The sequence below is a fragment of the Notechis scutatus genome, chromosome 5 (assembly GCF_049901735.1).
Source record: "Notechis scutatus isolate UNSWTSFEM ecotype Mainland chromosome 5, rNotScu1.2, whole genome shotgun sequence".
Classification (NCBI taxonomy): domain Eukaryota; kingdom Metazoa; phylum Chordata; class Lepidosauria; order Squamata; family Elapidae; genus Notechis; species Notechis scutatus.
The window spans coordinates 50,807,061-50,831,896 of record NC_142013.1 but is presented as its reverse complement, the minus strand read 5'-3'; the positions used below and the strand labels follow the sequence as shown (position 1 = coordinate 50,831,896).

Sequence of the window (24,836 nt, the reverse complement as noted above, 5' to 3'; positions counted from 1 at the left end):
CCAGTCATAAATACTATTCATTCAGTGCTGTTGTAAGATTGACTGGTTGCTGAATAAGTGGTCATTAAGCAAGGACCACCTGTGTTTAATACATAACAGGAACACATATTTCTAATGACTGATTTTTCCCTATTAAGGCAAATCCTTAAAAGTAAGTTCACAGTTATCTTTATAGGGCGGGGGGGATAGAGAGATCCATTTTGCCCTAAAAAAAAAAAAAGTAAACACAATGCTTCTAAACACAAAGTCTCTACCCTAAACTAAAGTTACCCTGCGATAAGATGAGAGGCCAATAAAATTTATAAATAAATATACTATTTTCCTTTAAAAAAATATAGTTTTGAACTGGAAAAGTATTGCCCATGGGTCTTGCTTTTATCATTTTTATTAAGTGGAGACAATTTTAAAACATCAGATGCAAATCTTGGTAATATTAATATATTATTTGACTTTCTAAATCTACTTTAGTGTTTTCCCAAAATGTACCATACTGTAATGAACGCAATACATTAAATGCTTCAGCCTTCCTCAACTAAACATCTTCCAAGGTAGCTGGAAATTCTGGGACTTGCAGTTGTATGTAGTTTTACATTGGTAAAGGCTGACTCAAGGCTTTCAAGTCCTGTTTTCAATAGTGATGGTTTTCCTTTTTCCTTTGAAGATTCATGATACATTTAGGTTAGTATTTGTCATATTATTTTTCAAGTTATATAGATGCTTATTTGGGCCATTATATCATTCAACATTGAGTTAGGAATTGGATGCAGCAAATAACCTATGCATTCCCTATGAAGTAGATTAATGCTCCAATAAAGACAATACAATAATGATTCCATGCCAAATCAAATCAATATATTTTATCTAATGCAGAATTTATTTGACAGTAGCCAATAGATGCTTCAAGAAAGTTCCAAACCCAGCATTAATGATGAATATTAAATGACTGAAAATCCTGCAAAGGTATTTGGAATTGAAAGTTTTTAAATTTCTCATTGAAAACTGCTAAAAGTATAATCTTTCATTTTCAGGATTTAAACTGTCTAATGGAGAGATACCTGAAACCACTACAAAAAGAAATTTTTCTTACTCAAGAAGAGGTATAGTATCTTTCATTTGTTGGTCAAAATAAAAAAGATATAGTAGATTTTATGTTTATACTTCTAAGGGCCAATTTTTTCTGAAATTCTTCAGTGATTTTTTTTAAAAAATGAAGCCAAACATGGCTAACATAGCACCTAAATTTTGTTATTGTTTTATGAAAAATATTATTTTTATATTTTATTCCTTACTAGCTTGATGTTCTTTTTGGGAATCTGACTGAAATGGTGGCATTTCAAGTAGAATTTTTGAAAACACTTGAAGATGGAGTAAGATTGGTGCCAGATTTGGACAAGCTTGAAAAAGTTGACCAGTTTAAAGTAAGCCTTCAATTGCATTTTTTAATTAATAATCAAAAATCCTGCCACAGTAGTCATATGAACATGTTTTCATAATTTTTAATTTGTTTTTGCAAATCTTTTGCTAAGATACAACTATGATGAGAATGAAGTCTTAAAAACAAAGTGCATTAGTACTGCAAGCTGCAACAAAGAATAATTGCAACTCCTGTAACGGCATATATAATTATATATTTAATTCCATGTCAATTTTTGATTAGAAAGAGGTAGCAACAGAAACATTGCTGCCTAAAGTCTTAGTTCAGCAACCCTAACGTATCATTGCCTACAAAATAATTGAGGCAATGTTTCTGAATTATAATTGTAGCTTGAATGCTCACTGAAGCAGGAGGAAAGTAGTTAAAGTGCCTGCTGAAAGAGTGACGGTGAAAGCTATTAGCCTCTGACACTTCTTTTTTCTTTATCAGGAATTGTCTAGAATTTAAAATGAAGGAAAGGGTAACTAAACAAAGTAGTAAAAAACAGGGATGAAAAAACATCAGAGGCATTAAAAAATGGCATTAAGTATTATTGTAGGCAGTAGTTTACAATAGGGCAATGGGTACATATTCCATAATTCACTGTGATTATGATTTCAGTGCAATTTAATTCACTTAGCTTTTAAGATGTTCATCTGAACTCAATGAGGTGACATGTTTGAATGATATTTGATCCACAGGTATGGGTTTCTTGTAGAACTGTGCATTAAATAAATAATAAGACCAGCCTAGCTGCAGTCATCTCTTTCTTTCTGTAAGATTTTTAGTCTAGGAGCTCCTACTTTCCATGTAGAAGTAAGGGAGAATTCTACAATGGAATACATTCTTTTTTCCTACATGGAAAATTCTCCCGTGTATGGGAATGAGCATGGCCAAAAATTCCATATCAATCATATTCTTTTAAAGATTAGTTTAATAAGAGAAACTTCCCAGTGACCCAATTCTATGCAATATTGTCTGCTGTTAGCAACAGAATGTAGGAGGGTGAAGGTTTGTCCTCCAAGCTTGTGGGTTGGTTTCTGAACGTTTCATTCTAGGCTAGGTTTGGAATATTTGGAAACTAACCCACAAGATCAGAGAATGGACCTTCGCCCTCACCCTACACCGGAGCTACAGATACTTGCCACTATTGCAAACAGAATATGTATCTTGGTGTTTAATTTGTATTTAGTATTTTAAGTGATCTCTCAGAATTTATAAACAAAAATCTTTGCATTAGTAAATAATGAAGTCAAAAGTTGTCAGTTGGAGAATATTTAATTTCTTTTATGATGTTAAGGTCAGCCCCAAATTTATTTCAACATTCTGATTTATATATTCTTGATCCTAGAAAGTGTTGTTTTCCTTGGGTGGGTCCTTCCTGTATTATGCTGACCGTTTCAAGCTGTATAGTGCCTTCTGCGCAAGCCACACAAAGGTTCCAAAAGTCCTAGTGAAAGGTAAGAGTGGGATATACACAACTTTCTCTGTCCCATATAGTGTAATGTTTCTAAAAATTCAAAATTGCCTCAGAGTGTGAAGGTCAAGGTGATGTTGGAACTTCAGAAGATAAATGGGAAAGTGGAATTCTACTTTTCTGGAAAGTGAACGAGACATTCTTTTGTCAATAATTCTTTATTGCAGGCTTTAAGTGTATTAGGGAGCCGTACTTCATGGCAGCTAAGGTACCTTCAAATTTCACACTTCTCTAATCATATTACAGATTCATATAAGTAAGGTTACATTAGGTAAGGTTGGTCGAAAAATACTTTGAAATGAAAGACATTTAAGTTCCTGTCTTTTCAGCAATATGAAATGTGAGAGCCTGATTTGTTTTATGTTGAAAAGTATAAAGAAGAAAGTAAGCGTAACATAAACTTCTTCCTTTCTTCCAATTCCGTCCAGTATGATTATTTAACTACTAGTTGAACTCTTGGTATTATTCATACACAACTAGTAGATCAAAGTTAAATTACATCACTTTGATTATTTTATTTATTGAATGACCAATGGCCATTTCTCCAGTCTAATATACTAGAAAGGATAATTCACATTTTAAAGCTGAAAGCTGAAGTAAGTTTTATCAATAATTTGTCTTCTAAGAGCATATCACAATACAATATCATCTTGAACATTTTTATTTCAGTAAGAACAATTACTCAAAATGCAGAAAGTAGTGACTCATTTTGACTCTAGCTTACATGTGTAAGTGAAGTCCTGATTCGTATATGAAATGAACTTGAAATTAAGGACTTCCTGAGATGAAAAGTCCCTCAATATCACATATAAAGTGAACATGGAGAGCATTCTAATCCAATGTGTTTTCAATCCCAGTGGATGGGACTGTCAATTCCTATAATGAGTTTTATTTTGTCTGTATGGGTTGCATTTGTCAATATTACCATATTAAAAATTAAAATTGATGTGCCTATTGCTGCTACTGCTTCTCACAATTGTTTGATGGAATTTTAATATTGTATTATTTTTCCTATATATTATAGACTGGCAAATAATTTTTATTTTTATGGACCCCATAAAAGCTTTTTGGGGTACCCCAGGGATCTTAGGACCATATTTTTAAAAAAAGACTTCTCAATGCTATTTTGAGAGCCTCTTACAAAAGTGAACAGCTAAATAATATGGTAGAAATATTCTGTAGTAGAGATAGCTAAAACATTATTTCTTGAGATATCTTTTTTATTTTCAAAATATAGCTAAGACAGACACAGCATTTAAAGCATTCTTAGATGCCCAGAATCCCAAAAGACAACATTCATCAACATTAGAGTCTTACCTCATCAAACCAATCCAGAGGATATTGAAGTACCCTCTTCTGCTGAAAGAACTATTTACTCTCACTGATGCTGATAGCGAAGAACATTATCACCTTGATGGTAAACTATTCTTCTAACTTTTCTTTTGTTGGTACTTTTGGTTTTGCCCTTGTTTCTGATAAAGTTTCTTCACATGCACTGTGTGCACAATTATTAGGCAAGCTGTATTTTGGAGGATTAGTTTGATTATTGAACAACTATAGTGCCCTCGGTCAATCCAAAATGTTAATAAACCTCAAACCTGAATATTTAAGAAAGTATAGGTGAGGTTAAGGCTTATCTTAGGAGAATATCTACGTGTGCACAGTTATTGGGCAACTATTAGTGTGCAGAATTATTATGCAATTAAATGAAAAATGGAAAGTTTCCCATCTCATTTATTTTCATCTGTTAAAGTGAGAATAATAAACAAACAACTCAAAATTTACAAATAAAAATTTCTGACGGTTCAAAAAAACCACACACATACCAGTGACCAATATAGCCACCCTTCTTTTCAATAACAGTCATATGCCTTCCATTCATGGAGTCTGTTAGTTTCTTGATCTGTTGACGATCAACTTTTTGTGCAGCAGCAACCACAGCCTCCCAGACACTGTTCAGAGAGGTATCCTGTTTTCCTTCACCACAAATCTCCCATTTAAGAATGACTCACAAGTTCTTAATAGGGTTTAGGTCAGGTGAGGAAGGGGCCCATGTCATTATTCTTTCATCTTTAAGGCCTTGATTGCAGTGGTGGACTGCAAATTTTTTAACAACTGGTTCTCTAGCTGGGTAGGTGTGGCTGGTTTGTCATGTGACTGGGTGGGTGATATCAATCATCACACCCAGCCTCACCTTCCGGCCACTTGCTTCAAAGGAACACGTAGGATTCCGCCCGTTGGGGCTAATCCCATCACTGGCTGGCCCCATCCTGCCCATTTTTGGCCTGTTTTGGGGGCATTTTCAGGCTCTTTTTCAGGCTGCTTTCAGACCATTTTTCCAACCAAAATTGGCCTGAAAACAGCCTGAAAAACAGGCTGCTTTTCAGACTTTTTTCAGGCCATTGGGCCATTTTCAGGCCATTTTTGGCCTTTTTCAGGCTGTTTTTCACCCAGAAAACCAGCCAAAAATGGCCCAAAAAACAGGCAGGGGCGGGCCCATCTGGTGGTGCAATTTGCTGTTTCTCCGAACCATGCAGAATCAGAACAAGGGGTTCGGGTGAACCCGTCCAAACCTGCAGCAGCCCACCCCTGCTTTATTGGCTAGCCACTCAATGGAGTACTTCGATGCATGCAATAGAGCATTGTCCTGCATAAAAATTAAGGTCTTCTTAAAAGATGCAGACTTTTTCCTAAATCAGTGCTTGAAGAGAGTATCTTCTAAAAACTACAGTAGGTTTGAGAGTTGATTTTGGGTCCATCTTCAACCTGAAAAGATCCAACTAGCTCATCTTTCATAATACCAGCCAATACCAGTACCCCACCTCTACCTTGCTGGCATCTGAGTAGAAGTGGAGCTCTGTGCCCGTTACTGATCCAGCCACGGGTCCATCCATTTGGTCCGTCAAGAGCCACTCTCCTCTCATCAGTCCATAAATCCTTTGAAAAATTTGTCTTCAGATATTTCTTGGCCCAATCTTGCTGTTTCAATTTATGTATCTTGTTCAGTGGTAATTGGATTTCAGCCTTCCTTACTTTAGCCATGTCTCTGAGCACTGGACACCTTGTACTTCTGGGCATTCCAGGTAGGTTGTAGTTCTGAATTATGACAGTACTGGAAGATAATGGGTTCCTGGTAGTTTCATGTTTGATTCTTCTCAAATCTTTGGCAGTTAAGGTGTATCTTTTTTTCTCAACATGTTTCTTGCGACTCAGTTGATTATTTGCAACAAAATGTTTATTGGTTCTGTGATACACCCCAATGTCTTAGCAATTTCAAGTCTGCTGCATTCCTCTAAAATATTTTTTTACAATGTTTGAGTTTTCAGAGTCAGTTAAATCTCTTTTTTAGTCCATTTTGCCTGAGGAAAAGAAGCTGCCTAATAATTATGCACACCTTGATATAGAGTGTTGATTTCCTTTGGCCACGCCCTCCCTTATTACACAAACATTACCTGATCTGCTTATATCCATGAAGCATTTAAGTTTATACAGCTTGGAGGTGAAAAACATGCATACAAAAGATGATATGGTCAAAATACTCACTTGCCTAATACTTGTGTACACAGTGTATTAACATCTGTAATATTAAAGTTATCAACATCTGTAAGAGATATTAATGTATCTGAAAGTATATAAAAATGAAGCATCAGTTACTCTGTGATAAAGATGATGTACAAGGATTAAGAAATGTTTAATGCATGTTTTCATACCTAAATAAGTTTGCAACAACCTCAGTTGCATATTTTAGGGATCTTGCTTGAAAAGTGTTCAAGTGTTATCTCCATGACTGCATATAAAGACACACAATAGGACACTTTAGTTAATTGTACCATATATTTAGATGTGTATTACATTGCTTCAACACATGCAGAACATTCAGTTTTGTATGCATCAATGATGGTCAAAGTATGTAAGTTAACAAGGACATATAGTGTGATAACATAAATTTGGTATGACCATCATAAGCGCAAGAACAGGATGTAAATAACTTTTTCCAAGGCTATTGTAACTTTGAACCATTGTTAAAACCAGTAGTATTTAAATTTTATAAGACTAGTTAAAATGTAGCTTGTTCACTTTAACTGCTGCTCCTTTGCTTACTAGGTGAGTCTCAGTAAACATTTCCATTTAGTTGATGATCAGAACTAGAAATGACTGAGGCAATAATGCAAAAGAAAATAAAGTTCCTCCTAACCAACATAGCATAATATGCCATCAATATAGGACCATACTGAAGTATTAAAATTATGATAGATTTTTTAAGACAATGAGAGAAAAGACTTTTCCATGTTTAATAATATAATCAGGTCAACTCTCCTGTAATCTTTTTATATCTTTGCTTGTCTTCTAGTGGCCATAAAAACAATGAACAAGGTTGCTAGCCACATCAATGAAATGCAGAAAATCCATGAGGAATATGGAGCTGTGTTTGACCAGCTCATTGCAGAACAAACAGGAGATAAGAAAGAGGTACTCAGCTATGAAAATCCTCTCTCAAAGTGATGTAAATAATGATGTTTAACCTTTGTCAGATTGTGTTAGATATTGCCACCTGAATATTGTAGGGAGATGGGCTCATATATTATAAGGAAAGAGAAAATAATTGGCAAGAATTCTCATTGTTACCCAAAAAGCGAGTTGCTTAAATGAAATCTCAGTATTAATATTTTGATGAAGATTCTCATTCAGGTACTTATACTGAGGAAGTTACATGGTTGAGCAGTAAAACATCACAAATTAATAAAAATAAATCCAGTTGCCATGACTTGGTTTTCAGATAACTCTACCTGGATGACTGAGAAAACTCATCAACATATTGCCACACACTTTGGGAAAGAAACCCTGAATTTGATGCATTCCAACAACCTTCTGCTGCCCAAGTTGCTCAGACTAAGGAAGTTGCTTGGATGAGCAACAAAACTTCTCAACAAAAATAAATCCAGTGGCCATAACTCAATTTTCAGAGTAATTTTTGCATTTATTACTGCATGTATAATCTCATTTCTTCAATCATAATAGGCATATTTAGTTCACATTGGTGAAAATCTGCTTCAGTATGTTATACGTAGTGTAATAAAACATTACACAGTGAAATAATTGGGTTTGGGGTTTAATTTTCTTTTGATAGATATTCTATAACAGTGATGGCGAACCTTTTTGTTGTGGTGTGCTAAAAGGGCATGTGTCTGGCACCCGCAATGCAATGTGCCCTGCCCCCCCGCACATACACGCGCAACACCCCTTCCTCACTCCCTTACCTGCACTGCACATGCGTGCGCCTCCCAGCTGATTTTCAGCCTGTTTGAGGCTGTTTTCGCCCTCCTGGAGGCTCGACGAAAGCCTCTGCAGCTCGGGAGGCCAAAAAACAGGCCCGTTTCGGCACTTCCGGTATTTCCAGGAGGCCTGTTTTTGGCCTCCTGAGGCTGTAGAATAGCAGGGCGGGAAGTACCTGTTTTCAGCCTCCGGAGGGCCTCTGGAGCCCGGGGGAAGCTGTTTTTGCCCTCCCAGAGGCTTGAGGAAAGCCTTTGCAGCCTCAGGAGGCAGAAAAACAGGCCCGTTTCGGCACTTCCGGTATTTCCAGGAGGCCTGTTTTTTGGCCTCCTGAGGCTGCAGAGTCTTTCCTCGAGCCCCCGGGAGGGCAAAAATGGCCTCAAAAGGGTCAAAAATCAGTTGGGAGGCACACGCATATGCAGTGCAGGTAAGTTTGGCTGGGGCTCGTGTGCCCGCCAAATGGCTCTACGTGCCACCTGTGGCATGCATGCCATAGGTTCGCCATCATGGTTCTATAAGGAAACGACATGATTAATAGGTAGAATTTTTTAGACACAGTTTTGAAACAGTTTTAATACCTACAGCAGAGGTGTCAAACTCGCAGCCCACGGGCTGAATGTGTCACTTGCTCTCCCCGCCCCTGCCCAGTTTAGCAAAGGGGAAAAAACGTCCTAATATGTCACGTGACGCCACCATGACGACACGAATTTGACATGCCTGACCTACAATATAATGTACCGGGGAAATTATTAGGGCAATAGTTTTAAGAGTAAAAGGTACATAATAGGATGCTGATACTAATTTGCTTTTTTCTTTTGTTTGAAACAAAGCAAGACGAAAAGCAAGACTTCCTTCCTTTTGCTTTTAATCTCTTTTTTCCTTTTTTTTTGTTTTTGTTCCTTTTTCAGGTTTTATTTAGATAAATATTTGGATAATTTAGATAAAATTAAAAAGGGAGCCAAAAAAAGGAAAAGGGAAGAAAATAGATTAAAAGAAAAAGTGTGAAAATGAAAAATTTGGGAGTAGGTATATATGTCAGCTCTTGGCCCATTTTGGCCCTCTCACAAAGCAAAGCAGGACTGATCCCGTTTACTTCTTTATTGGGAATGCAGCCATGACAACTGTTTCATGTTCTGGAATATGAACTTAGCATCTGGTTGTAACACCTTGGAGCTGCTCTATCCTTTCTTGAGCCTGTGTGGCTAAAGTCAGAGAATCCCAGGAAAAGGCTAAAATTTATTTTCAAAGACTATTAAATGCCTTTTAAAAACACTCATTTTCTTTTGCATGGTTATGTGACTGGCAGGTGGCAGACCTTTCAATGGGAGATTTGCTATTGCATACCACAGTCATCTGGCTTAATCCTCCGGCGTCACTTGGAAAGTGGAAGAAGGAACCTGAACTGGCAGCATTCGGTATGTGCTTCTTTTCAGAGAAAAAGCAAATGAACGTTTCACATAAAAATGAAATAAAACATGCTTCTATAGTTTCCAATGATACATACCACTGAAGGTGTTTCTAGAAGGGAGTGCTGGGGGTGGGTGGATGAATTGTCAAGATGGCAATCACAACTGTTCAACTTCCCCACCCCTTTGTTTTATGTGAGACAACCCCGCTTTGGGCATAAAATGGACTAATATTTGAGGCAGATTGCTATAACATTGGATTTCAAAGCATAAAAATGATTCCTATATTCATAGGAAAGCTTGATTAAATAAGCAAAAATGTTCGAAAATAAATGAGTAAGATTTGACTTTGCAGTCAGGTATTTTAGGACAACCCTTCCCCACTTTGGCACACTTTAGAAACTTGACTGGAAATGATGAGAACCAAAATACATCAGATTTGGGGAAATCATTTTAAGCTGTTGGCATTCTTGTTTTTAAAGATGTTTTATAAAGTAACAATTTAGGGCTTTGGAGTCTGTCTGTATACTTAGTATGCATCTATTTAAACTTTACAAGCTTAATAATATTACAAAGCTCAGTAAGTCAGGAAATATATAAAAAAAAGCTGTGAAATGTAAAATAGATGGCTGTAGGCAGTAGCTCTTATTTTTCCTTCCATCTGAATTCATCCTTCAGGGAGATTTGCTGAAATGCTGCTTGTATGTAAATGTTGATTTTGGTTCTTTCCATGCATAATACTGTATCAGAGAAATTCTCTGCAAATAATCTAGGAGTACACGATAATTTATGTAATTTATGCACTATGTAATTTTTAACTTTTTCTTCATAATTTTGAAAAATCATTAAATGAAAGTTTTACATTTTGGAACATTTTTAATTGTTTATAGGGACCATTTACAGGTACGAATACTAAATGATACTTATTAAAGGGCTTATTCTAGAGTAATCCTGTTAAATGAATGAACTGACTCTGTTGGGAAGATCCTCAAATACCAGTAAACGTTTAAATATATGATTACAATTTATAACCCTTTATCGATGAAGTAAGTGCCTTTGACTTTTAAAAACATTGAGTATTATTTTTTTGTCCAGAATAGATATTACTTCAGTTCATCTGGCTATCACATATTTAGAAAATTATGCTCTTTCTTCTTGGCATATGAGGAAGGCTACTGTATGAGTGCAGAGGAAGAAACTTTGAATATTTTCCACAGAATTAGTAGCAGATATTTTTTTCTGGTTGTGCATTGGCAAACTGTTGGTTTTCTTGTTTTTTTTCTCCCTGTAGTGTTCAAAACTGCTGTGGTACTTGTATATAAAGAAGGAGTGAAACAGAAGAAAAAATTGGTAAGTTTGTCAACTGTAAATAATGTTAAGCAACAAAAAAAGTGAAATATCCTATTAGATTGGGATAATTAGATCATTCCAGCAATAATTATTGTAAACTATTTTTAATTGTAAACTTAATGCTTGGAAAGAGCAGTCAAATATTTCCTTTTTTATTAGAGTTATTTATTATTACTATCAGTTTCTTCAAAAGGAAACACCTTGGATATACACATTCTGTTTAATTCTTTGTAACCAATTTCCTAATATATGCTCATATAGTTCTCCTTTATCTTCTTTTTCATTGTGTCTTTTAGTTTCTTATTCGTCATTTGTTTTATTGTTTTTACTGTTTTATGATTGTTTGATTTATTGGTTTTATTGTTGTGAGCTGCCCAGAGTTGTTTAAGATGGAGAGCCTTATAAATCTTTTAGCTAAATAAACAAACCATGGAGATTAGACAGATTTTGATTGAAATATCCTGTGCTTGTGATAGAATTGAATTTAATAGAGTTGGAAAGAGCTGTTATCTATACGATAATCCAAAATTTTAAAATAGTAAAACTCCATGAAATCAGATGATTTATCATCAGATAATCAGATGATTATCTGGTGAATGGTAACCACTCACTTCTCTGGGCAATTGATACTTCCTAACATCTATTTTTTTATTTTTCTTATATGTACCCATTTCATGTATCCACAACTATGTATACACTTATACTTACTATCTTGTAAACAATTGGCAAATCAAATAAATAAATAAATAAATAAATAAATCTAACCAGAATTTGGTCTTTTTTAAATTAAATATATTATTCTATGCCCTGCTACTTGTAGTGATGCAGAATAGAGCTTTACATTTTTAGGGTGAATCTTTTAGATTAACCTATGCTCCATTTACCCACTTTCCTTGGTGTTTTCAAGGCAATCTGCTTTAGTTTTTTCATTGTCTCATCATAGGATTTGATTTCTGTTCTTCTAATTATCCCTGCTGACCTTTCTGGAATCTGTTGAATTGTTATTGAAATATTTATAATATTCTAAGATAAGTTAGACAAAAGTGAAATAAAGTAAAATTATATCTTCCTATAATTATGAAAATATAGTTCTGCTGATGTGGAAACTACACTTGCCTTTTTTGCGGCTGTAACACCCTACCAACATATATTTAATGCAGAAAACTTTTAGTGGTTTGATGTGTCAGATATAATCATAAAACTTTGATGGATCATTATAAGTTCTCTAATTTTGGTCCAAAAATAATTCACTATTCTTGAAATGAAACAGAGATCTTCTATTATATCCCTGTGACATTTGATCTTAATTTTTTTCTGCTTGAGGCAGAAATCTCTACCTGTTTCTGCCTGAGACAGAAAAACTATTCCGCAAGATAATGGTTGCTCTGATAATCAAATTAAGGGAATAATAGAATAACAATATAAAGTTACTTTTTCAGATGGGAAATGATCATGAGGGATGAAACAATGAAGCCTTTAGGGAAAACTCCTATAAACTTAATTCCATCACTTTTCTTCACTTTGTATTGATCAAGACTGAAGGCTTCTGTAGATATTTTAAACATTTGATATGAAATAAACCAGTATATATGGTTATATAATATCATTAATAATAAAAATTGTTTTTCCCTACATAGGGTGGATCCCATAGGGCTTCCATTTATGAAGACACAGACCCATTTCGTTTCCGTCACATGATTCCCTTGGATGCTTTGCAAGTCCGAGCCTTAGCAAGCTCAGGTAGGTTAAATGGCTCATTTATGATTTTTTAAAATCTGGTTATTGTAAAACTTCTCTTTTGAAGAAATATATCCTACTAGTTACCAAACTACAAGTACAGTAAGTATACATTCTAGCAGGAAAAGCCAATTTATCAAAAATAAGAATTATAAAACAAACAAACAAAAGCAGAAAAATAGCAGGATGTCCCATTCAGGTTATATTTGATAACATTTTTAACTGTCCAAGTGGGCCCTTTTATTTGGTAAATATAGGTGTTAGCTTGAATTCTTGTTGTTTTCCTATTTCCTGAATTTCGGAACAGAAACCTCAAGAGAGGAGGAATTGGGTAGCTCAGCTGTTTTCACACTTACTTCTTTTAAAGAGAATTAAACCCTTAGTGATTGAACATTTGACTTACAATAATTCTGATAGTCAACAAAATTATTTAAAGGAGTGGGAGCCTATCATTATTTTAATGTTTGAACTAATGCTTGCTAAACAGGGCTTTAGGGTGCTATTTCTGCTGGTCTCACTTTTTTGTATTTACATTGCTTATCCATCTCCATAGCATCATTATTTCTAACTGGCCAAGGAAACCTCTTTATCCATATCCGACGGCTCTTATCTTCTCTAGAATTCCCCTCAGTCACTGTTTCCTAGCCTCCTTTCCTCATGAGGCAAAACTGGCCATTAACAGGGTTAACATAGCTTTCCCAATGACTCTTGTTCATGCAGATACATTTAACCTTTAAAACTGTAAAGAAAGTTGAGTCTCACCAATCAGATTATCTTTCTAACATGAACATAGATTTGAATTGTCCTTAATCCTTTTGTAGTTTTTTTGTCATGTGTTTCTCTGTGTGTATGTGTGTGCATTAGCTGACACAAATTATGTTTTCCGATATAAAATCTGTAGCCACAAAGTATAACTAGAGCAATTTGCAGATTCTTTTCAATTCCTAATATGTATTCCTAATATGAGCTGCTGATGCGCACTGCCTGTGGTATGCCTGTAGGAGTTTTTAGATTCACCACTGAGAGTTTTAATTGTGAGGAAAGCTGGATCAAGCAAGGGAACAGCAAGATACCTAAATTAAGTCACTGAAAGTTTTCAAGGCCTATGAGATTATTGCTCGTTTTCATGTTGTACCATGAGTAACATTATAGGTATATGGACAATACTGTTTTTGTAAATACAATAGCACCTACATTTATATCAATATAATGACAGTGTAGTTACTTTTTAGATTGCTTTTGTTTTGCTTTAAGCTTTGAAATTTGCATTCTGTGGGTTTCTCTTTAACAACTAAGCATCCCATTCAGTGCAGCCAATGGAAAGTGGTCCAAAGATGTTTTGTATAGGTCCTTTTTTTACAGGTCTAGAATTCATTACTGTAGAGTTTCAATAGATAATGTAAAAGTTGCCTATTCTAGTTTATATAAACTTCATTGATTTTACTTTTCAGATTTTCATTTTCTGGCTTTTAAAAAAGTAGCGTCAGTAATGGTATATTCGCCCACAGCATAGGAGCAAAATTGTATTGATAAAATAAAATGGCACTTGCTTAAGAAGATCCCTTCAAATTGTTTACATCTGATTATTAACAAAGTGGTTTGAATGGGAGTCATGTATAGTCCATTCTGAAATGGATGGTGGGTGTCTATGCAGTGCTGCAACTGGCTGCATCTGTTGAAGATGCTACAGAGGCAGAGACCTCCTTGTGGAAGGAATATTGTTTTCTTGGGAATGTCTGACTGTGATTCATTCATTTAAAGTCATTCATCATGTAAGAAAAGTCAGGATAAGAAAAAAAAGGTATACCACCTTCTAGTACCAGTCTTGGACATTGCTAATGGGGGAAGATGCGTGATGTGATGGGATTGCAACCATGTTAAGAAGCTTTTACATGTTTCGTTTGTTTCATGTATTCAGCATGCCATGGAAATAATCCATAATCCACCACTCCTGGGGTTATAATTCTTGGACCAATTAATATTATGTATTTCAGTCACTAAGCTAATCATCACAGTAATCTTCACAATTTCAGACGAGATTGTTTTTGAAATGCTTCCAGTAAATAACAAATCAAAATGATGTTATTAAAATGTTCTTTTCTCTTTGTCAAGATGCAGAGACCAGTTCTGTCTGTGAGATAGTTCATGTGAAATCTGAGTCTGAAGGCAGGCCAGAGAGGTCATTCCATCTTTGTTGTAGGTAAGGAGTGATAGTTTGCAAAATTATATTACCACTTACACTAAATAAATAAATGTCAATATTCTGCTGACAGACCAGCACATAACTGGTGTGTGTTCTTTCTTTCTTCTTTTCAGTTCCCCAGAACACAGGAAAGATTTTCTAAAAGCTGTGCATTCAATTTTACGTGACAAACACAGAAGACAACTTCTTAAAACTGAAAGTTTGCCCTCTTCACAGCACTATGTCCCATTTGGAGGGAAAAGGCTGAGTGCATTGAAAGGTGCAAGGCCAGCTATGAACAGGACAGGTACCATTGATTAAAGTTTGCTAAACACCCCAAAAGAGGGGAAAATGAGTTTGAGAGCAAGGAAGGATGATCCTACTCATTACTGGTTCTGTCCCATTCATTGGTTACTTTGGTCTCTCACATTATGTGCCTGCAACAGATTAGTCTCAAGAGAATTTACAAAACGAAACAAAGCACCATACACACAAAGAATGCTTTTCCTTATTAATATTTTTATCCCATTTATTTCAGTTTCAGAAATGTGTAATAAGATCATATTTAATTAATAATTAACTGCCATAGTGGCAGATTTATGTAACTCAACTGTCATTTGAAACTTGAATGTTGTGAGGAGTGAAAGGAAGCTGAATAAACAAAATCCCACATCAGGTGTAGGGCAGGAACATCGCATTAAATATCAGCTCTCTGTATATCGCCCCATGACTTTTGCTTCTCGTCAAAAAGTCTGGCATCCAGTGCTATTAGCTTATTTTAAAATAATGAAGTGAGAAGTAATAGAGGACCACTGAGCCACATGTTTCAGTACCCAATGGTCCAGATGTTAGAATTAACTCTAAGACATTTCTATCTACTGAAGGAAGAAAAAAATTACCTTCTTTTTCCATTATCATCTCTAACGTTAACTACAGGATATTTTAGAATTTACAAGGTAAATTTTAACCTTGTATACAACTTAATTTCTCTGCCTAGAAGATTTAGATATAAATATTTTCAATGATTGTTGACATTATCATCACTTTATTTCAGACATGGGTCAGAAATAAATATTTATATGTGTGTGTATGTACACAGACATGCATGGACACTACGGCACAAATAGATTTTTACACATTCAAAGCATTTATTTATTTTGTATTTTATGGTAAATACAACATAAATAACTTTACTTATATTTTGTGTTTCTAAACTGCTCATCTCCCTCAGGGAGATTTATTAGCCTTTCTTCATGTTGATCAGTTCCTCAGATTTTGTCAGATTTTACATGTTTCATTGTGATTAATTATCAGCTTTGGTGTAGTGAGACCACGATGGTTCAGTGTTTAAAGAAACCCGAGCACTGTGCAGTGGGGTGAGCTTGCCTCAGCTCCTCCCCACCTGGCAGTTCGAAAGCATGCAAATGTGGGTGGAAAAATAGGTAGCAATTTGGTAGGAAGATAACAGCATTCCATGCCCCTTTGGTGTATAGTCATGCAGGCTTCCTTGGACAAGAAATGGAGATGAGCACCACTCCCTAGAGTTGGACATGACAGGGGAAACCTTTACCATTATTGTGAAAGGAAGAATGCAAAGGCTAATTTTAAAAATAATTCAAATTTCTCTTTATAAAAGCATCGTGGATTTTATTTTTGTGTGTGCACAGTGTCCGCCCCAAGCAAGTCACTCGGGAGGAGAAGGCGACGCCTAGCCCGAAACAGATTTACCATTGATTCAGATGCCGTCTTTGCCAGCAGTCCCGAGAAAGAGACCCATCAGTCATCCAGCAACAAGGACACTGACCGCTGGGTAGAAGAGCAGTTTGATCTTGGTCAGTATGAAGAACAAGAGGACATAAAAGAAACAGATATTCTCAGTGATGAGGAGGACTGTTGTGAGCCTTTGAAGAACACCATGGTTGAAAAAGAACTCCAGGAGCAACTGCAGTCAGCCTCTATTACAAGCAACCAGTCATACCGGGAAACCAAAACACGGTATACCATGGGCACACACGCATCCAGAATGGCTCAGTTAAAGAAACAAGCTGCTCTGTCTGGAATTAATGGTAGCATGGAAGGGAACAGTGAAGAAGTCATCTGGGTTCGCCGTCAAGACTTTGTACCATCAAGAAAATTAAACACGGAACTTTAAACCCAATACTTTCTGGTTAGATGCTAGGTGTAGGTGAGCCCCAAATTTATCCCTTATACATTGTGGAGAGCCATCCCTTAGAATGCATACTTGCACATATAGTAATGGCAGCTAAACTTGTTGAAACTACAGCCTCTCCTTCTGTTTTCTCCTTTAAAGTATAAAAAGGAGAAGTGAAGCAAAATTTGGAAATAGTATGAGCTTGAGTCCTTCTCTATATAGTACCAAGGGCTTTATTTATTAAAAACAAATCAGGGGCTGCATAATATAATGGGCTGCATTGATATTGCTAAAAACACAATGCTGTGGGTGTTTTTCTTAAAATATATGCGTGCAGCAAATTAGCTTAAGTGATAGCACAACAGCAAATGAATTTTATATGTGATAAGTAAAATCATAGGTTCATCTTTAAAAAGTTGCAGCAAACAAGGAACAATTGTCCAGGACTGCAGCAGATTTCACTCTTCAACTCAAAGTTATTCACCCTTATCCAGCAAGGGCAATCCATTCTGTACATGGGATTTCCTTCTTTCTGAGGTACCACAAGTGGGAATGGTGTTGAATGGAGGGAATAAACTTGCATTCAACATTCAAGGACATACATAAAAGAGATGATCTGCACTGTACATGCACTGCTAACCAGATCTTTGACATCACCACTGCTGAGTAGTTCAGTCGCTTATTTGCAGGAACTAGAACCAGCCCTTCCCTTTCTTTTTTTCCTTTAACAAGTTATAGCCTTTATAGTGCCAAACATCTCTAGTAGCTGAGGTAGCTGCATGCAGTAGCATTCACAAAGCTTCCTGTTGCGAAGTGAAAATCTCTGGATTTGGTGATGCAATGTGTATTTTAGGGATGTGTGAGGGAAAATCTGGAATTTATGTTGTGCTGAGTTATTTTTGGTCTGTGGTTAGTTTAATGTCAATGTTGGAATTTCTAGTTTTACATAAAAAATTATAACAATGCAAAATCTTTTTCTTTCAACTTTAGACATCAAAATGCATCACTTGAAAATAGTTTTCTGTATGTTACCTAAATTGCACAGGCACAAATGAATGGGGATTTGATGGTGTTAAACTGCAATTTTAAATGCAATGACTGAGGAGTAAGACTGACTTTCAAGTAGACATGCAGAGAGTTGTGCTCTTCAATTCCAAGTTTGGGCTGTAAAACAAACCTTTCAGAAAGGGTTTGAAGATGGTGGTGGTACAGTCTGAACTGCAAACTTTTATGGACAAACTCGTCATTTCTGTAAAATATCGTGGGCAGCTACCCATATTTGAGACTGGAATAAAGTTAGCAATCTCAAATTGCTGAACATCCAAGGAGGTTAAGTTAATCCCTGCTGTGATTTTGTTGCAGTTGGTAGGATTTCACCTTGGGTGAGTTTGATCCTCCCTGCCTGATCAAGTTAGGCTCAGGAAAAATTAAATATTTTATGGCCAGAAAAGCTGACCTCATCTTATCAATGTGAGATTAGTGTACATTATCACTTGATTCCCTCTCCACAGTATTAGATAATACAAACAATATACTAAACAGGCAACTTTCAATTACATTTAAAACTTCCTAATTAAACATCAATAACAGGGTACAAATATGACTTATAATCAAAGATTTCCAAATAATTTTTAAAGCACTTTTTTTCTTTTTAAATATTTATATGGCTTCCCCATCTTAGATTTGCTCTGCAAAAAGGCGAGGATTTGGGGTTTTTTGTTTTTCAAGTGGGATTCTTTTCAAACCTACTGATGTTTGACACATTAGTAGGTATATTGAAAATCTAAAATTTTGTAGTAGCTTTAGGGAATACATTTTGTATAATTAGCTATGGCTATGTTTGGTGACATGAACAGGAAATATTACCTAGTACCATCTGCTGTTTTATGTCCCAACCAGTATTGGAGTGTCACCTGTTTGATTCTCAGTGCACTATAGTCAGTATTTTGATAGTTTTATTCTCTCAACTTTTGCTATTTTTTAACCGTTTTATTAAAAAGCTTTCTAAGCCCTGTGTATCTCATCATATTAAAATTAAATCAGTTGTGTACCAACTTATTAGACATTACAATGCTTTTGCTGTCCTCAGTGGAATACAATAAGCCTGTGAAATGCTGGATGTCCTGTGCTTGGAGGTTGCCATTGTTCTTGTACATAATATAATGATCTGCCAATGTCAAAAGTTCTTATATATTTCTTTTATAAGCTGAAAGAAGGTCTATTTTTATGTTTTTAGGCATATGAATCGAACGTTGTAAATGCCTGTCAAATAAAATAATGCTGAAAAATATTGGGGGAACATTTTTTAATTTTATTTCCGTATAAAGCATTTTGGTTATATTGGCTGGAGATTTGCAGAGTTAATACCAATTTATCTGGAGTACCATAGGTGGGAAAGATCTTGTAGTAGACACGAAGACAACAGATACGACCCAGGCAAATTTAATATCTTCTATATCTTAAATTAAGAATAATTAAACCAAAATCACCCAGATTGAATTTTTATATACTAGAGCACCTGCGGAATTCATAAATGTCATTCACGGACCTCGGAAGTACCAGGTGAGTAAAGGATAGGATAGATTCTACAGTAATTCATAAATAGATTGATTAGTAAGCAAACTGAAAACAATGCTTTATTGTTTATCAATACTTATACAACATGAATTTGTTAAAAATCAGTCTTATCAGAATAATCTTTGCTTTTTTAAAAAAAAGGTAATTTAGTAAAACATTTCACATATAACTTGATATTCATTTTTTTTTAATTAAGTAAAAAAGATTTAATTAGCTTGAAAATCACAGAGGATTTATCAGTGGGCTGAAATATTGAGGTTACCACAAATGCTTATCTTGGACCATCTACTTTTCAATATATATATGTCTATGGAGATTCTCAGTCATCCAGATCATGATAGTCCTGAAGGTGCTTTTTCAAGAGGCAACTGGGCTTTCTAGTTTTTCTTTGAAGACGTTTCGCTTCTCATCCAAGAAGCTTGTCAGAGCTGAAGAAGCTTCTTGGGTAAGAAGTGAAATGCCTTCAAAGAAAAACCAGGAAGTCCAATTGCCTCTTGAAAAAGCACCTTTGGATTTTCAATATGTAGTATGCATGAAGATGCTTCCTAGATATACAGATGACACAAAATTATACAAATTGGCTAATACCATAGAGTGATTTTTTTTCCTTCTGTAGATCATTACTCTGTAAGAACTCATAAATTGAAATTACTTTTTTTTTAAAGTTGAGGAGTGGGTTTAATTGCTGCTAGAACTTGCTTCTGTTCTTCCTGGATGGAGGTTGGCCTGAGCAGAGTGAGAACAAAATTCTGTAGGACTCTGGGATGCCCTCCTGTGATTTGATCAGTATCTGTGCAGAATAAAAGAGGTCCCAGATTCTGTTCTTCAGAGCTCCAGTGTGGTCTTGCAGAAATTTAGCCTTGGCTGCCTATAGCTAGATCACTTGGAGGGTGGGGAAAGGCGTAGGCTGTGTTCTTTCAAAGTTGAACAGACTTATCAGGATCCAGGCCTGGGCACACAAAATTCATCTAGATTTGGAAGACCATTGCAGGTTGCTCCAGAGGTGGAGTTAAGATTTTGTGTGGCTGCTCATGAGGATAAGCAAATGTTGATTGTGCTGTAGGGGTAAGAATGGCTGTTTCAAAGGTAAGTCCTGAACTTCAGAGACCACGTGAGTGAGGATGAATGCATTCATAACTTCACTGAGGTCTATTTTTTGAATCTGATGTTTTATCTGATTCTGTTTTGTGAGGTTGGATTTTATCATTGTTTGGCATTGTTTCAGTTATTTTTCTTTTGTCAGTTTTTGCTCCAATGTGCTGTTGCCACCTGTTGCTTTGTTATTTGGAGGGAGTCGCAACACCACAGAGCTTAAGAATCTCTGCAGTGGAAGACAGAAATAAAATTCAAAATAAATGATAGGTTAGAGATGTAAATAGAAGGAAATACAATGAAATTCAAACAGGTGAAGGTCTTGAAATAGGAAACATAGATGAAACAAAAGCACAGTATACTATGGGGAATAGCTGGCTTAATGTACTTGAGAAAAAAAGATATTGATAGTTAATTGCAACCGGAACATGCATCAGCAGTGTGATGTAACCACAAGAAATGCAAATACCTATTCAGGCTCATGAGTAGAATGATAGTTTCCAGATCATGAGGAGTACTATTGAATTCTGAGTGTCCCACTGTACCATTCAGAGGAATTAGAACAGGTGCAGTAATATAATTGGGATGATCGCTGGATTGAAAATGAGAGCTCTCTGCAGCTAATATATTTAACCCATCCTCTTTCCAGATGTTGGTAGTGAAGTCACTGGAAATGTGATCTTGAGGAGTATAATGTTGGGTGCTTCCCACATGACTAGGAATCATGCAGGTTCATAAGAAAGAAAGAGGTATAAGTGACATCACATGTGATCTTACATATTTTACACAATATGTTGTCCAACTGTAATTATTTTTCCCTCTCTTTATGGTGATGTTCAGAATTTATTTAGGATATAGCTTCTCTGGGAGGTTCATAAAAGTAACAATAAAATGAAGGCCATCCAGGTGTCATCCTAGTGGAATTTGTTCTACTTTGGGTGTGGGGGTGCGGGAAGGGGGTTAATGAAAACAGTGATTCTGCACAACATATGAAGATAAGATAGAAATACACTATATTGATGATTGTCCCTGGTTATTGATATACAGTATCTAATGATATATTATTAGATCTGATCTACTTTGAATGCATTAAAATACATGCATCAATTATCTGAGCTGCTCACATGTAAATAAAGTATTCTAACTATAGTATGTTTTGTATTTCTAAAGGAATTTACAATATGACGAGTCGATAATACTGAATATGCAGAACCTTTCAATCATTATCATCACAATGAAGTCTGTATTCAAAATTATCAATGTAGGAATGTAGAAATGAGCAGATGAAATTGTACCCCTGAAGAACTAGTCACATCACACTGAACAAGGTACATCAGTTGCATTTATAGAAGAACCATCCCATAGCTTCCATTTTTCATTAATTATGTTTTACTCTTTTTCTAAACAAAAATACATAATCTTATATTTTTAATAGTCTAGATTTAAATGCAATTTAGGGTTTGCAAAATTTATTTACTTATTAAATTTATAGACTACTCGTCTTGTGGTTTCCAATGATTGATTATGCACTTTTGTTTAGAAAAAGACTAAAGCTTTTGTTTAGAAAAAGAGTAAAGCATAATTAATGAAAAATGGACGCTATGGGATAATACTAAGCCAAAATGATGTGGGAAGATAAGGCTTTCTATTATAATGGTTCGTAAGTTAAAAGTCATATTTATTTAGTTTGTTTAATGAACCCAACCCAATATACTAAGACAGGAGTAGAACCTCTGTGTAACTAAGCATATCTTGAAAAAGCGGAGCTACTCTAAATTATGAAATAAAAATTCAGAAGCTTGCATGGAGCCTTCAATCTACTTTTATGAAGCCCTGAGCTTAATTTAAAAGCACTGCTGGAATAAATCACTTAATATTTTAGATAAAATTGTCTCTCCCTTCCTTATAGCCAATTACTCTTTTTGAAACAAACAACCAATAGCTCAGTTTGTTAAGTATAGATAGATGAGTTATTAACATAGGTATAAAAGATGACCAAAAATAAAATGGATTACTAAGGAAATAGGAAACATTGAAACCATTAAAACATTAACACTGATTTGTAGTATCAGTGTTAAAATAAAGAGACTGGTATTTTTTAATGCAAGTGATTAAAAATGCAATATAACCACAATTTTTCTAACCTGACTGAATAGAATACTGCATGAGGCCATTCTCTCTCCTCCCCCTCCGTGTGTGTGTGTGTGTGTGTGTGTGCGTGCGCATGCATGCGTGTGCGCGTGCGTGTGTGTGTAGATACTTGACAGGATCACTTCAAGAATGGCTTTGAAGACACTAGCAAAACCAGTTAGAGTACATTCTTAAATTTACATTTTATTTCACAACATACTCAGGTGTGATAAAGGGTTGACGAAGCATTCTATATTTTTGAGGCATTAAAATTTCATTCTAACCATATGTGTAAGACTGAAAAATATTTGTTACACATAACAAATTGCACATAAATGAATTTTAGGTGTGTCTGTGCAACAGGTTTTCATTAGCATCACACAACTTGTATCATCCAGTTGCATTAAATCTAAATATGATAAAATATACATATATATTGGGAGTGTTATTCTTATACTCCACAAATTCAGACAGAATTAATAAAATAAACATATATTTTAATTGAAACAATATATGTTAATATATGAAGTACATCTAGTGCATATTATGTCTGTATAGTAGAAACTGTAGTTCAATAGCTGAATTTATCTGAATTTTCCAATTTCTTGCTATGCAATAATTTATGTTAGAAAAATTGCTTCAATGACACTTCATCTTATCCCACCAGAAGATGGCACTCCTCCCTCAGAAATAAAAGTGCAGCTCTCTACTTATTTATAAAAAGAGGAAGACTATTTGGATTTTGATTAAAATTAAACTCTTATTTTAGATTATGGATTTTCTAGTAGAGTGGAACCAAATACTGGATAATTATTCCTTCACATATGTTAACTTTTATATAATTCAATCAGGAAAAGCAATTTCAGAGGATGAATTTAGAGGTGCTTTCTGCTTGAGGAAGATTATTTTTTAATTAATTCTTCAGTTACAAGTACAATTTAGAGTACTTTCTGGTATTTCAACTTCCAATCACAAAATGATCAAGCTGTTCTGATGCAACAATATCCAGGGAAAGAAGTGGACACTTTAAGAACAAAAAAATAAATTTTGGGGTCAATTTAATGTAGAATTGCCTTCTTTGATTTGAAGTTGCTGTCCGGAATCTTAGCTAGGAATCTCTCATACCACTTTAAAAAAAATAGTTATGGGGGACATGAACAGTGAATTTTTTGATGGCAAAAACCGCCAGTACTTATGGAGTAGTACCTTGGAACTTGTTAATTGATTCCAGGAGGCATGGCAAGTATCCAAAAGGCTGAGTACTAAACAAAATTTTCCTATAAGGAATAATGTAAGTAAATGTCAATGCGTCCCAAACCAAGGACAATGCACATTTTTAAGGCAAAAAGATAGGGTTGTATATCATTACATGAGAAATAAACCTAAAAATTAATAAATATTTAGATTAAATAAAACAAAAAAATACTTTTAAAAAGGCAGAAAAAAATGTGCAAAATGATCACAGAAGCTAAGGTAAGACCACAAGGGAATGTTTACAGGGCAAGAACTACTGCATGCTTTACCCTTTGTTGTGGCTGGAAACTATAGTGAATCATGAGGCATCTGACACTGACATGTTCTAGTTGTGTGTCGAGTATCAAACAAATGATGAGTACTGGGACAAAATTTTTTCATCAAAATGCATTGAGTACCAAATTTGATGAGTTTCAAAGCAGTCAAGTACCAAAGTATGACTCTACTTTAAAATGGTATTTGGAAACACAGTAAAAAAAAGTGTTTTTTTTTATCCTTGTTATTTTTTTCATTACCTTCTCTCAGGACTATGATAGTTGTGTCATTTAGTACAAGACAGTAACTATGAAGTTAGGAAATTCATACGTCAGTTTGAAATTAAATAATTGGTTCAAAATGTCTGGTGACATCAAAAAAGAGATCTGTTACATAACAGTTCCTAACTGGAACCTAAAGTACATCTCAAGAACATAACTAATTCTGTTTCTGACCATCAAAATAATGTTAGTAATCTTGAATATACTTTTTGAAAAATGAAACTTTTTTTGTTAACTGTACATTTCTAATTTGAATGT

The 24,836-nt window shown here is 35.1% G+C and overlaps 1 protein-coding gene across 8 annotated transcripts in view; it reads left to right on the top strand.

Moving 5' to 3' along the window:
• TIAM1 (TIAM Rac1 associated GEF 1) overlaps positions 1–19,279 on the top strand; it is a 222,692-nt gene extending 203,413 nt beyond the window's left edge. For all 8 annotated transcript variants that reach the window (XM_087966684.1, XM_087966680.1, XM_087966681.1 and 5 more), the window contains 11 exons: positions 1,029–1,097; positions 1,293–1,418; positions 2,766–2,874; positions 4,129–4,308; positions 7,243–7,361; positions 9,469–9,577; positions 10,860–10,918; positions 12,556–12,658; positions 14,768–14,855; positions 14,972–15,144; positions 16,505–19,279. In XM_087966684.1, the coding sequence (XP_087822810.1) occupies positions 1,029–1,097; positions 1,293–1,418; positions 2,766–2,874; positions 4,129–4,308; positions 7,243–7,361; positions 9,469–9,577; positions 10,860–10,918; positions 12,556–12,658; positions 14,768–14,855; positions 14,972–15,144; positions 16,505–16,989 (1,620 nt within the window). In that variant the 3' untranslated portion in view covers positions 16,990–19,279. The remainder of the gene's footprint in view (positions 1–1,028; positions 1,098–1,292; positions 1,419–2,765; positions 2,875–4,128; positions 4,309–7,242; positions 7,362–9,468; positions 9,578–10,859; positions 10,919–12,555; positions 12,659–14,767; positions 14,856–14,971; positions 15,145–16,504) is intronic.
• The last annotated feature ends 5,557 nt before the right edge of the window (positions 19,280–24,836 follow it).